Source organism: Oncorhynchus masou, chromosome 20 (genome assembly GCF_036934945.1).
Source record: "Oncorhynchus masou masou isolate Uvic2021 chromosome 20, UVic_Omas_1.1, whole genome shotgun sequence".
Lineage (NCBI taxonomy): Eukaryota > Metazoa > Chordata > Actinopteri > Salmoniformes > Salmonidae > Oncorhynchus > Oncorhynchus masou.
In genome coordinates this window covers 17,640,120-17,654,562 of record NC_088231.1, presented here as the reverse complement: position 1 = coordinate 17,654,562, position 14,443 = coordinate 17,640,120, and the positions used below count along the sequence as shown (strand labels likewise).

Here is a 14,443-nt window from a genome sequence, read left to right as displayed (position 1 = left end):
TTCTGCAAATGCACCTATGACATGCACTCACCTGAGATGACAGTTCTATTGCAGCAGAAGACTTTGCTGATTTCATCAATGTTTTTCCAGTTCTTCTTGCTGTCAGAATACCCCTTCAGTTTCAGCTCAGTGATCCTACAGAATGGGAGACAAGGAACTGTGTCAAGCTGAGCCAATAGAGTTTCACAGAGCAAATGTACAACTCAACAATATAAATTAATGGAATACTTATTTGAACTAAAGGTGAAATAAATAAAAAATTAAATAAAAAACTGTCCTTAGAGGATGAATTATGCCCGACGTATGCAACGCAAAAATGTCTGTCCTGCATAGTTGCAAAAATATGCAAGTGTGTGCAACCCAAAATGTTAAACTCACCACGTACTGGACAAAGGAAAAAAGCTCAAATCCGCACTGAACTATTCTTAAGTTTTAATGTAATTATCAGCAGGAGAGTGCAGAGCAATCAGACCCATTTGGGCGACATACTTCATCAGCTTTTGGAGAAAAATTCACACATTCACACATAGTTATAAATTATGAAACATTGTAGTATCTTTTTTCACAATCATAATTTACATTCATTATTTACATACATTGTTCAACTATTTTTCACAACTTCTAGTGCCTAAAAATACATTAAATGTAAAGAATATTTTAATGAATGAGGGTTTTTGGGGTTTTCCCCCCAGTGCATGCCTTTTGAACCCAACATTTTGTTACTACAGACTTTCAAGTTGAGCACGCCAATTCCTCATTCTGTAACTTACCACATAACCACATAGGGAAGCCATTATGAGTAGCACATTGCATTCTCGTGTTGTGTACTCAAGTCGGGTATACATTTGGCTTAGGTGAGGAACTCACCCGGTGGCGGCGGTGAAGAGGAACTGGGTGGCCTTGGTGAACGAGAATTGGATCTCGCTGGGAAGATCCAGAGGGTTGTCTGCCTTCATGCTGCCGGGGAAACCCTCCTTGTAGGTATCCCAGCTGAGTAGGAGGAGCAGGAGAAAGAGGAGGAGCAGGAAATAAATGGAGGTTGGTCAGATATAATGGACAGACTGGGAAGCTAGGACGAAAGACCACAGCACCTACCAGTACTGCTCAGTTCTCGTCTTCATCTCCTTTTCCCTGCAGTACCTGGCAAGATGATTAGTTTCATCACAGAGTCTTTTAGCTGAAAAAATCAAATAAAAAAATTAATCAAGATAATCACACGTATTATTGCACTAATCCTTCAGAACCAGTGTTGTGTGTATTACTGTATGTACGGTGGCCCTAAGAGGAAAAGTGGCTTTTAAAACTTAGTGACATCATGCACACACAAAGAAAAAATGCCCCCCCCCCCCCCCCAATGGCTGCAAGTATCCATTTTTTCCCCCATGCATTACTCATTCTAACATGTCTGCATGTGATGTTGTTTCATAACGTCACACCGTGCTGACCTGTGCCCTCTCTGAACAGGTGCACTTCCTTGTCCATAATCCAACGGTAGATGGGGAACTGGCATGTGTCTCCCTCTGGCGTCGTCACGACAACCTTGGACGGGAACCAGGCGTCCTGGGGGAAGAGTGGGAGGGGCTGTTTGTCCAGCTCTATCAGCACCAGCGTGCCGAGGGAGGAGGGGCACACCACGTCGAATTCACGAGACGCCTGCAGAGAGAGAGATGGAGGAAGTGAGAGATAGATGGAGGGAATGAAAGAATGAGATGGAGGGAGGGAGAGAGAGAGAAAGGGAAGGGCAGAGAGAGTGGAATCTGGACTGTGTGAGAAAGCAAATAACAAAGGCAAATATAACTAATCCTGGACTACCAGTATTATTACGTAAGGGTCCAACATACAGGCAACAAAGTCTTCATGTCATAAACACTATATGTTAATGAACATATTGGGTTCTTTTGGGTGTGTTTTGAGTACAGTATTTTAAAAATGCAAATGGTAAGTCTTATTAAAGCTAGAATCATTTGTTGCTACATCCATGTTTATAATTTTTAATTATATATACCCATAGATTCTTGAAGAATATAATTTATATTTGCTTAGTTCAACTGTCGTACCTAATCAGAACCCAATGATTGTAAGCAATGTAAATGTGAACAAACACTAAGCTATAGCCACAAAACATGGTTAAAAGTACACATTCTTCTATGAGTTTGAGAATGGTGACATTTCTACAAGCCCATCCCTCAGCTTTTTACCAAAACAGAGGCGGGGTGCCTCTTTGTTATTGTTTCAATTAAGGATTCTAGATTTAAAGAGAAATATCTCTTAGTACTGATAGGAGCATCACTGACTTACTGTGTCTTGATAGAATCCTCCATTCAAGCTAGTGAGCCACGTGCGCTTACTCTCTCCTTTTTCGCCAATCAGCTTGATGAAGACGTTGTTCATCGTGGTGGCAGCTGCGATGTTGTGTGTGTGCACAGTCACCTTGTATTTTGCCATTTTGACTCTGAAAAACACTACGATAGGCTTATCTGCTCACACGGCGACTGCACAGCAAACAACAGTTCATTCAATGTAGATGGTGCAAACATTTCTGCAAATATTAAGACTTACATGATATCTGTTGATCCATTTCATTAACAAAAACTGTTTTGAGGGTATTCTTGCTTGAATAACAAACTTGCAAAGCCACAGTTATTGCATACACACAGCATGTAGGGGGACATTTTGCACAAGCAAATGGCAGTAAGCAAATTAACCATAGACAGGAGTAATATGCTTATTCAATGTGCATATTATCCAAAATACCCATTGCATTGTGTGCATTACATTCTTGGCTCAGTACACTGATCTCTGGTTAAATAATAGCCTCCTCATTCTATACATAGCTGAAGAAAACAAAACATGAAATCACGCTGCACATCAAGTTTAACTGTATTTTCTGCACACATCTCCCATATAATCAAAAATAAAACATTCAGAGTTCCCTTACCTGATTGGTTGATAGTTTGTAGTACCCTGTTAACTGTGCCTTAACATGCATGTAATGATGACCTTCCCTACTGCTTGTTTTATACCTGTCTGGAGGTGTGTGCAGAACCCTGAGTACATATTGGGTGTTACTTCCCACCATTGACCTTGCATATCCTGCATGATAAATTCTGGCAATGTTGATAGCGAAGCGTTGCCCAATCACCTATTGTAAATACACAGTAGAAATTTGAGCCGTGGTTGAAAGGGTGTTGTAACGTCAATTTCGCAATTCTGAGGGCATGCGGTGAAATGTTTGCTTAGCACTGCAATGCAAGTTACAGGTGGGAAATTGAATTATTCATCGGAATGGCTGGAATGGAATCAATAGAACGGGGTCAACCGTGGTTCTTATTTTTGATGTGTTTTATGCCATTCCATTTACTGCAGTCTTTGCAATGATCCCATCCTCCTATAACTCCCCATACCTGTGTGAGGCCCTCTGCTGATGGAAAAGGGTTGCCAAATAACATAGGCTACTGTAAATATACACTAAAGTGTGGAAAAGCATGTTACTTTAAGAAGACCAAGTAGTGATGGCCCTTTTTTTAACATTCAAACTAGGCACTTTTACTTGGTAACATCAGGAAGCAGATAAAGTGCCTCCAGAGACAAAGGGTATTAGAGCACTACCACAAGACCAGCCCCCAGGACAGCATATCAAAGTATTCTAATAAATTAAAATACATTTTATTTCACATTTACGGCTTCTTAGCAACCGAAAAAACAACAGATTCAATAACAACCAAAATACGATATCTTTCCCACAACATCTCCATTTCGTCACAAAGTACATCTTTACCTGGTTGCATGACGTTTTCTCAAACAGAAAGTCAGTTGAAAACCAGAAAATTACAATTTTTGCCCACTGGGAGATCTATTTGGGTCGTAACAGGACAAATCCCACCTACTGTATGCTGCCTTTCTGTTCAGAAATGGAGTTGCAGGGACTGCAGTACTTACATACGCAATCTGTATGTAACCTCACTGTGTACATAATACAGAGATTCCTGCAGGACAAACACAGGCGCAGGGTCGACAGGGTCAGGAATGAGGTCAAACCAATATATGTCTTTATGATGGAGATCGGTTTACAGTGAGCTTAGTGTGTCTACAGTATGAGGCCCATATGGTTGGAATAATAGATCTTAAAGATTAAACTTTGTAAATACACTATCTTAACATGAAAACACTTACATACGCACTGAGCAGTGATAGCAGACATGAACTGTGAGTAGTACAATGCTTTTGATGCAACACCCCCTGAATGTCAACTATCAACGCAACCCTTGAGTTCTCTTTTATGATGAGACGGAAGACCTCAAGATTTTATCAATGTGACCTCTTCCCTTATCTTCAAATGATACACCCTTTATCTCTTATGCAAACAGAAGTCAGACACTTTGTACAGTGAGGAGCTGATCTCAGTCATTTTAATGCTGTGACATCTGAGCACATACATACAGTACAACGTAAGAATAAAAAAAAGAGAGGGACTGTTACATCAAATTATGAAATCTAAATGTAAAACAATATACAGAAACACAAGCAAATATTTTCAACATTTTGTTAGGATTTTTTATTTTTTTATTTTATTAAAATAAAATAAAAAGAATGCCCGTTGGTAGACGATGAATGAGCGGTTCACTTTTGTTTGTGTGGGTGGGACCGAGTTTGTTTGGCAGCTGGCGGGTGTGGTCTCTGATCAGATCTGGGGGGAGGGGACAGTGAGGAGGCCTGTGGGCTTCATCTTGTTGATGCCTCCGTCCAGGGTGGTCACCCGAGGGTAGTTTACCTTCACCAGATGGGTCGCAAACTGGAGGGGAGACAAGACCAAGGCAAAACATTAACATGGAGGAACATTTACCAATCTGGAGGGGAGGGGGGTCAACAAGACCAAGGCAAACCATTAACAACATGGAGGAACATTTACCAATCTGGAGGGGGGTCAACAAGACCAAGGCAAACCATTAACAACAAGGAGGATCATTTACCAATCTGGAGGGGGGTCAACAAGACCAAGGCAAACCATTAACAACAAGGAGGATCATTTACCAATCTGGAGGGGGGTCAACAAGACCAAGGCAAACCATTAACAACAAGGAGGATCATTAACCAATCTGGAGGGGGGTCAACAAGACCAAGGCAAACCATTAACAACAAGGAGGAACATTTACCAATCTGGAGGGGAGGGGGGTCAACAAGACCAAGGCAAACCACTAACAACATGGAGGAACATTTACCAATCTGGAGGGGAGGGTTGGGGGACAACAAGACCAAGGCAAACCATTAATAACATGGAGGAACATTTGCCAATCTGGAGGGGAGGGGGGGTAAACAAGACCAAGGCAAACCATTAAGAACATGGAGGTACATTTACCAATCTGGAGAGGAGGGGGGGTCAACAAGACCAAGGCAAACCATTAACAACATGGAGGAACATTTACCAATCTGGAGAGGAGGGGGGGGGGTCAACAAGACCAAGGCAAACCATTGAGAACATGGAGGAAAATTTACCAATCTGGAGGGGGGAGGACAACAAGACCAAGGCAAACCATAAAGAACATGGAGGAACATTTACCAATCTGGAAGGGAGAGTGGGTCAACAAGACCAACGCAAACCATTAAGAACATGGGGGAACATTTACCAATCTGGAGAGGAGGGAGGGGGGGGGGTCAACAAGACCAAGGCAAACCACTACCAACATGGAGGAACATTTACCAATCTGGAGGGGAGGGTTGGGGGACAACAAGACTAAGGCAAACCATTAACAACATGGAGGAACATTTACCAATCTGGAGGGGAGGGGGGGGGGGTCAACAAGACCAAGGAAAACCATTAAGAACATGGAGGAACATTTACCAATCTGGAGGGGAGGGTTGGGGGACAACAAGACCAAGGCAAACCATTAACAACATGGAGGAACATTTACCAATCTGGAGAGGAGGGGGGTCAACAAGACCAAGGCAAACCATTGAGAACATGGAGGAACATTTACCAATCTGGAGGGGGGGGCGACAACAAGACCAAGGCAAACTATTAACAACAAGGAGGAACATTTACCAATCTGGAGGGGGGTCAACAAGACCAAGGCAAACCATTAACAACAAGGAGGAACATTTACCAATCTGGAGGGGAGGGGAGGGGGGGGGGGTCAACAAGACCAAGGCAAACCATAAACAACATAGAGGAACATTTACCAATCTGGAGGGGAGGGTGGGGGACAACAAGACCAAGGCAAACCATTAAGAACATGGGGGAACATTTACCAATCTGGAGAGGAGGGAGGGGGGGGTCAACAAGACCAAGGCAAACCATTAACAACATGGAGGAACATTTACCAATCTGGAGAGGAGGGGGGTCAACAAGACCAAGGCAAACCATTAACAATATGGAGGAACATTTACCAATCTGGAGAGGAGGGGGGGGGGGTCAACAAGACCAAGGCAAACCATTAACAACAAGGAGGAACATTTACCAATCTGGAGGGGAGGGTGGGGGAACAACAAGACCAAGGCAAACCATTAACAACATGGAGGAACATTTACCAATCTGGAGCGGGGTCAACAAGACCAAGGCAAACCATTAACAACATGGATGAACATTTACCAATCTGGATGGGAGGGGGGTCAACAAGACCAAGGCAAACCATTAACGACATGGAGGAACATTTACCAATCTGGAGGGGGGGGGGGGGTCAACAAGACCAAGGCAAACCATTAACAACTTGGAGGAACATACAGGCTCTGATGTAGGTACCATCTGATACAGGTCCTGATGTAGGTACCATCTGATACAGGCCCTGATGTAGGTACCATCTGATACAGGCCCTGATGTAGGTACCATCTGATACAGGCCCTGATGTAGGTACCATCTGATACAGGCCCTGATGTAGGTACAATCTGATACAGGCCCTGATGTAGGTACAATCTGATACAGGCCCTGATGTAGGTACAATCTGATACAGGCCCTGACGTAGGTACCATCTGATACAGGCCCTGACGTAGGTACCATCTGATACAGGACCTGACGTAGGTACCATCTGATACAGGCCCTGACGTAGGTACCATCTGATACAGGCCCTGACGTAGGTACCATCAGATACAGGCCCTGACGTAGGTACCATCAGATACAGGCCCTGATGTAGGTACCATCTAATACAGGCCCTGATGTAGGTACCATCTGATACAGGCCCTGATGTAGGTACCATCTGATACAGGCCCTGATGTAGGTACCATCTGATACAGGCCCTGATGTAGGTACCATCTGATACAGGCCCTGATGTAGGTACCATCTGATACAGGCCCTGATGTAGGTACCATCTGATACAGGCCCTGATGTAGGTACCATCTGATACAGGCCCTGATGTAGGTACCATCTAATACAGGCCCTGATGTAGGTACCATCTGATACAGGCCCTGATGTAGGTACCATCTGATACAGGCCCTGATGTAGGTACCATCTGATACAGGCCCTGATGTAGGTACCATCTGATACAGGCCCTGATGTAGGTACCATCTGATACAGGCCCTGATGTAGGTACCATCTGATACAGGCCCTGATGTAGGTACCATCTGATACAGGCCCTGATGTAGGTACCATCTGATACAGGCCCTGATGTAGGTACCATCTACAGGCCCTGATACCATCTGATACAGGCCCTGATGTAGGTACCATCTGATACAGGCCCTGATGTAGGTACCATCTGATACAGGCCCTGATGTAGGTACCATCTGATACAGGCCCTGATGTAGGTACCATCTAATACAGGCCCTGATGTAGGTACCATCTAATACAGGCCCTGATGTAGGTACCATCTGATACAGGCCCTGATGTAGGTACCATCTGATACAGGCCCTGATGTAGGTACCATCTGATACAGGCCCTGATGTAGGTACCATCTGATACAGGCCCTGATGTAGGTACCATCTGATACAGGCCCTGATGTAGGTACCATCTGATACAGGCCCTGATGTAGGTACCATCTAATACAGGCCCTGATGTAGGTACCATCTGATACAGGCCCTGATGTAGGTACCATCTGATACAGGCCCTGATGTAGGTACCATCTGATACAGGCCCTGATGTAGGTACCATCTAATACAGGCCCTGATGTAGGTACCATCTGATACAGGCCCTGATGTAGGTACCATCTGATACAGGCCCTGATGTAGGTACCATCTGATACAGGCCCTGATGTAGGTACCATCTGATACAGGCCCTGATGTAGGTACCATCTGATACAGGCCCTGATGTAGGTACCATCTGATACAGGCCCTGATGTAGGTACCATCTAATACAGGCCCTGATGTAGGTATGGGAGAAACTTGTTTCTTCAACATAATAAAGAGCAACACTGTTGAAAATATGCTGTAATAGTGCTTTTTGTAATTCTGACTTCCCCAGAACTGGAGCCTGGTGCAACTGGTGTTGCTCACCACATCTATGGCATCACATCTGGGGAATTAAGTTGTTCCCAGACTCTGGTTACTGTAGGTTAGGTGGTCTGCTACACATCCAGTCTCGTCCAGTTGGGTATAGTAGGTACAGTATCTAGTGTAGCTCGAGGACAACCTCCAAATTCTTTAGAGGTTTCTGTGCACTATATATGAAACAGGGTGCCATTTCAGACCAACTGGACCAGCTGGCATTCTGTGTAACTGAGACATCAAAGACAGTGCTGATTTAACCAAATAATGAAAAACAGATATTATATTCCTGAATGACCTTCTAGCCAATCGGAAACGAGTATTCAACAATGCTGTGGTATAAACATCTCTATTATGACATGTCTCTATGGGTGGAACATCGTATTTCTGTGTTCTTCACTCCTGAGGCTAGGTAACAATGTATGCAGGCTTGTGTCTCTGTATATATAAACTGTTATATTTACAGTCATGTTTTCATGCATGTTCCGATTGTAAATAGACGGTAAATAAATACAAATATCTATCAGACATAAACGATATAGTAGACGACTAAAGACCTAGCTATGTGTTAGACATCTCCAGTCTCACTGAGCCATGTATAGGGTGCATCCCAAATGGAACCCATTCCCTACATACCACAGCACACTTCTTTTGACCAGAGCCCTATGGGAATATGGTACCATTTTGAATTCACCCATAGACTGGGAGAGAAGGCACACTAGGCAGTAAACAAACATTCATCACTAATGCATTAGAGTACACACACACAATCCCACGTTTGCCTGCCAGGTCAAAACACATTTCATGGCTACATCTTCTATCTTCTCGACCAGAATGAATCACAGGTGCTTTAATTCCCTCACCACTAAACCTTGTGGGGACAAAACATTCAGTCCCATTCAAAATCCTATTTCCATAAACCCTAACCCTAACTCTTACCCCAACCCAAAAACCTAACCCTAACCCTCAAACTAACCCCAATTCTAACCCTAACACTAATTCTAACCTTAACCCCAAACCCCATAGAAATAGCATTTGACGTTGTGGGAACTAACAAAATGTCCCCAGTTTGTCAACATTTTTGTTTGTTTACTATTCTTGTGGGGACTTCACACACACAGTATGAACCCACACAAGCATGCACACACTGAATCAATTTCTTAAATATCCTCAAACTAGACTGAGACTTCTGCTGAAATCTCCAAATGAGAAAGATCTTCCATCCAGCCTCAGGGCAGATTATTGGGGATGGAAAAGGCAAGCAAAACAGTCCATTCATTAAGAAAAACTACAGCACCCAGAGAGAAATTGAGAAAGGGAGGAAAAGTGACTGTGAGAGAGACAGAGATGGTAGGGAAAGAGAGAGAGACAGAGATGGTAGGGAGAGAGAAAGAGAGAGACAGAGATGGTCAGCAGAGAGAAAGAGATGAGAATTAGGCCAATTTCCACTAATAATAATTTAAAAAAAAGAGCAATTAAGTTTTGGAAACATCTAAAATACAGTGACCCCCTCTCATATCATTACTAAGTCCTGCAATGCCAAGAGCTGAGAAAAGAAAAGAGTCCCCTCATCCAGCTGGTCCTGGGGCTGAGTTCACTAACCTGTTCTACTAACACACTGAAGACTCAGGACCAGAACATCCAATTAATCAATCAGAATAAACCAAAGTACAACACCGTCAAAACTACATTGCTTATTGGGAAACACAAGCACAAAGCAAAATGCAGTGCTATCTGGCCCTAAATCGACAGTACACAGTACTGTTACGTCATGCCAATAAAGCAAATTGAATTGAGAGACACAGAGACAGAGAGAGAGAGAGAGAGACACAGAGAGAGAGAGAGACACACAGAGAGAGAAAGAGAGACACAGAGAGAGAGAGAGAGAGAGAGACACAGAGAGAGAGAGAGAGAGAGAGACAGAGAGAGAGACAGAGAGAGAGACACAGAGAGAGAGACACAGAGAGAGACACAGAGAGAGACAGAGAGACAGAGAGAGAGACAGAGAGAGAGACAGAGAGAGAGACAGAGAGAGAGACAGAGAGAGAGACAGAGAGAGAGACAGAGAGAGAGACAGAGAGAGAGACAGAGAGAGAGACAGAGAGAGAGACAGAGAGAGACAGAGAGAGACAGAGAGAGACAGAGAGAGAGACAGAGAGAGACAGAGAGAGAGAGAGAGAGAGACAGAGAGAGAGACAGAGAGAGAGACAGAGAGAATGAATGAATGAAAGATGTGTAGAGGGAGGATAAGTAATAGAGATAGATGAAGGAAAAGGAAAATAAAACAGGGAGTGAGAGAGGGGGATAGAAAGAGGGAACGATAGCGAGAGTTCGAATCAGAGAGCAAGAGGGAGGGAAACTCACAACAACGAGACTGCAGCAGCACACACATTCTAAGGAAGCGTTTAAGCGAGGATCCAAACAGAAGGACAGTCCAAAGCTCCCTCTCTTTAATCCTGTCGTGATGCCCGAGAAACCAGTAACCGTGCCATTATCACTCTGCTCAAAGCCGACGGTAAGTCTGTGACTAAGACACACACAACATCCATGCATGGTTAAATCCCAAATAAATACACCACTGAGGCAAAGGACAAAAAAAGAGAGGGATACAAAGAGGAAGGGAAGGTTATGAAGGAGGAGAGTTTGCCTTTCATGCTATCCAGGTGGATGTAGGTTCTGGTGGGGGAAGATAAGGAGGTAGGAGTGCAGTGGAAGTGGCGTCTGGGCGACAGGGCCAATCAGTAGGGCCTTCATCTAGAGCAACAAGGCCATATTCCTGTGTATCCGTCTATAGCACTGGGCTTTACCCTCCCTGCTCTGCAAATTGACAGGTTGTTTTTCTATTGGCTGCAAAGGCTGGAAGATGCCTGTGCAGACTGGGCTCTGTCTTTGCAGAAACACCAGTGTAGATGGGAAGGTCAACTTTATCATGGTAGTTCGTCTCACCTCTGACCTTGAGCCACACGTCACATACACCCCAGACTGACTAGGCTGTCTGTGGTATTTCTTCTAAATGGATTACTCTTCCCCCTGTCTGTCTGCCTGTCTGTCACTATCTCTGTTACCATCTCTGTCAGTCTGTCTCACTGGTCTGGTCTCTCTTATACAGAAGGTCAGATACACAGCAATTTCCTAAGAGTCAACACAGAGGGTTTGGTAAGTATCTGGTTCACAGGCTAAGTTCATTCAGGTTGCCCATTCATTTCAATATGAATGCATGTCTTACTTACTTCAGAGTAAGTATGGTCTCTGCAGTGCCTGTTAATTTATCATTGAATCACAGCCTACTTCGCCAAATGGGTAATTTAACAAGCTCATTCGCAAAAAAAGCACTGTCGTTGCACCAATGTGTACCTAACCATATATATACATTTTTAAACATTTTTAAACCTGTTTAGTTTAAAAGAAATTCATGTTAGCAGGCAATATTAAACTAGGGAAATTGTGTCACTTCTCTTGCGTTCATTGCACGCAGAGTCAGGGTATATGCAACAGTTTTGGCCGCCTGGCTCGTTGCAAACTAATTTGCCAGAATTTTACGCAATTATGACATAACATTGAAGGTTGTGCAATGTAACAGCTATAGACTTATGGATGCCACCCGTTAGATAAAATACGGAACGGTTCTGTATTTCACTGAAAGAATAAACATTTCGTTTTCAAAATGATAGTTTCCGGATTTGACCATATTAATGACCTAAGGGCTCATATTTCTGGGTGTTATTATATTATAATTAAGTCTATGATTTGATAGAGCAGTCTGACTGAGAGGTGGTAGGCAGCAGATTTGATGGATTATACCAAGGTGAATAAAACTAAATATGGATTATACCAAGGGGAATTAAACTAAATATGGATTATACCGAGGATAATTAAACTAAATATGGATTATACCAAGGTGAATTAACCTAAATATGGATTATACCGAGGATAATTAAACTAAATATGGATTATACCAAGGGGAATTAAACTAAATATGGATTATACCAAGGTGAATTAACCTAAATATGGATTATACCGAGGATAATTAAACTAAATATGGATTATACCAAGGTGAATTAAACTAAATATGGATTATACCAAGGTGAATTAAACTAAATATGGATTATACCAAGGTGAATTAACCTAAATATGGATTATACCGAGGATAATTAAACTAAATATGGATTATACCGAGGTGAATTAAACTAAATATGGATTATACCAAGGGGAATTAAACTAAATATGGATTATACCAAGGATAATTAAACTAAATATGGATTATACCAAGGGGAATTAAACTAAATATGGATTATACCAAGGATAATTAAACTAAATATGGATTATACCGAGGATAATTAAACTAAATATGGATTTTCTATTCCGCAACAAAGCCTCCATCACTCACGCCGCCAAACTTACCCTAGTAAAACTGACTATCCTAACGATCCTCGACTTCGGCGATGTCATCTACAAAATTGCCTCCAACACTCTACTCAGCAAACTGGATGCAGTTTATCACAGTGCCATCCGTTTTGTCACTAAAGCACCTTATACCACCCACCACTGCGACTTGTATGCTCTAGTCAGCTGGCCCTCGCTACATATTCGTCGCCAGACCCACTGGCTCCAGGTCATCTACAAGTCCATGCTAGGTAAAGCTCCGCCTTATCTCAGTTCACTGGTCACGATGGCAACACCCATCCGTAGCACGCGCTCCAGCAGGTGTATCTCACTGATCATCCCTAAAGCCAACACCTCATTTGGCCGCCTTTCGTTCCAGTACTCTGCTGCCTGTGACTGGAACGAATTGCAAAAATCCCTGAAGTTGGAGACTTATCTCCCTCACCAACATCAAACATGTGCTATCTGAGCAGCTAACCGATCGCTGCAGCTGTACATAGTCTATTGGTAAATAACCCACCCATTTTCACCTACCTCATCCCCACACTGTTTTTATTTATTTACTTTTCTGCTCTTTTGCACACCAGTATCTCTACCTGTACATGACCATCTGATCATTTATCACTCCAGTGCTAATCTGCAAGGTTGTAATTATTCGCCTACCTCCTCATGCCTTTTGCACACAATGTATATAGACTCGCCTTTTTTGTACTGTGTTATTGACTTGTTAATTGTTTACTCCATATGTAACTCTGTGTTGTCTGCTCACACTGCTAAACTTTATCTTGGCCAGGTCGCAGTTGCAAATGAGAACTTGTTCTCAACTAGCCTACCTGGTTAAATAAAGGTGAAATAAAAATAAAAAATTATACCGAGGTGAATTAAACTAAATATGGATTATACCAAGGGGAATTAAACTAAATATGGATTATACCAAGGGGAATTAAACTAAATATGGATTATACCAAGGGGAATTAAACTAAATATGGATTATACCGAGGATAATTAAACTAAATATGGATTATACCGAGGATAATTAAACTAAATATGGATTATACCGAAGTGAATTAACCTAAATACGGATTATACCGGGGATAATTAAACTAAATATGGATTATACCGGGGATAATTAAACTAAATATGGATTATACCAAGGTGAATTAAACTAAATATGGATTATACCAAGGGGAATTAAACTAAATATGGATTATACCTAGGGGAATTAAACTAAATATGGATTATACCAAGGGGAATTAAACTAAATATGGATTATATCGAGGATAATTAACCTAAATATGGATTATACCAAGGTGAATTAACCTAAATATGGATTATACCAAGGTGAATTAAACTAAATATGGATTATACCAAGGTGAATTCAACTAAATATGGATTATACAGAAGTGAATTAACCTAAATATGGATTATACCAAGGATAATTAAACTAAATATGGATTATACCGAGGATAATTAAACTAAATATGGATTATACCGAGGATAATTAAACTAAATATGGATTATACCAAGGGGAATTAAACTAAATATGGATTATACCAAGGGGAATTAAACTAAATATGGATTATACCAAGGTGAATTGAACTAAGAATGCTTTTTTTATAGCAATGTGACTATCATTTATTATTCCATACAGCGA

At 42.2% G+C, this 14,443-nt stretch overlaps 2 protein-coding genes across 4 annotated transcripts in view; both read right to left on the bottom strand.

The window, feature by feature from the left end:
- LOC135507075 (hydroperoxide isomerase ALOXE3-like) overlaps window positions 1–3,072 on the bottom strand; it is a 115,475-nt gene extending 112,403 nt beyond the window's left edge. Inside the window, exons 1-6 of one of the 3 annotated variants that reach the window (XM_064926614.1) lie at window positions 2,939–3,058; window positions 2,299–2,452; window positions 1,446–1,653; window positions 1,096–1,177; window positions 868–990; window positions 32–135 (exon numbers count right to left, since the gene is read on the bottom strand). In XM_064926614.1, coding sequence (XP_064782686.1) covers window positions 32–135; window positions 868–990; window positions 1,096–1,177; window positions 1,446–1,653; window positions 2,299–2,445 — 664 coding nt within the window. In that variant the 5' untranslated portion in view covers window positions 2,446–2,452; window positions 2,939–3,058. Of the gene's footprint in view, window positions 1–31; window positions 136–867; window positions 991–1,095; window positions 1,178–1,445; window positions 1,654–2,298 lie in introns of all 3 variants that reach the window. The other 2 variants (XM_064926615.1, XM_064926613.1) reach the window with 2 other exon arrangements.
- Window positions 3,073–3,650: 578 nt separating this feature from the next.
- tbck (TBC1 domain containing kinase) overlaps window positions 3,651–14,443 on the bottom strand; it is a 62,883-nt gene continuing 52,090 nt past the window's right edge. Inside the window, exon 26 of the mRNA XM_064926605.1 lies at window positions 3,651–4,792. Coding sequence (XP_064782677.1) covers window positions 4,682–4,792 — 111 coding nt within the window. The 3' untranslated portion in view covers window positions 3,651–4,681. The remainder of the gene's footprint in view (window positions 4,793–14,443) is intronic.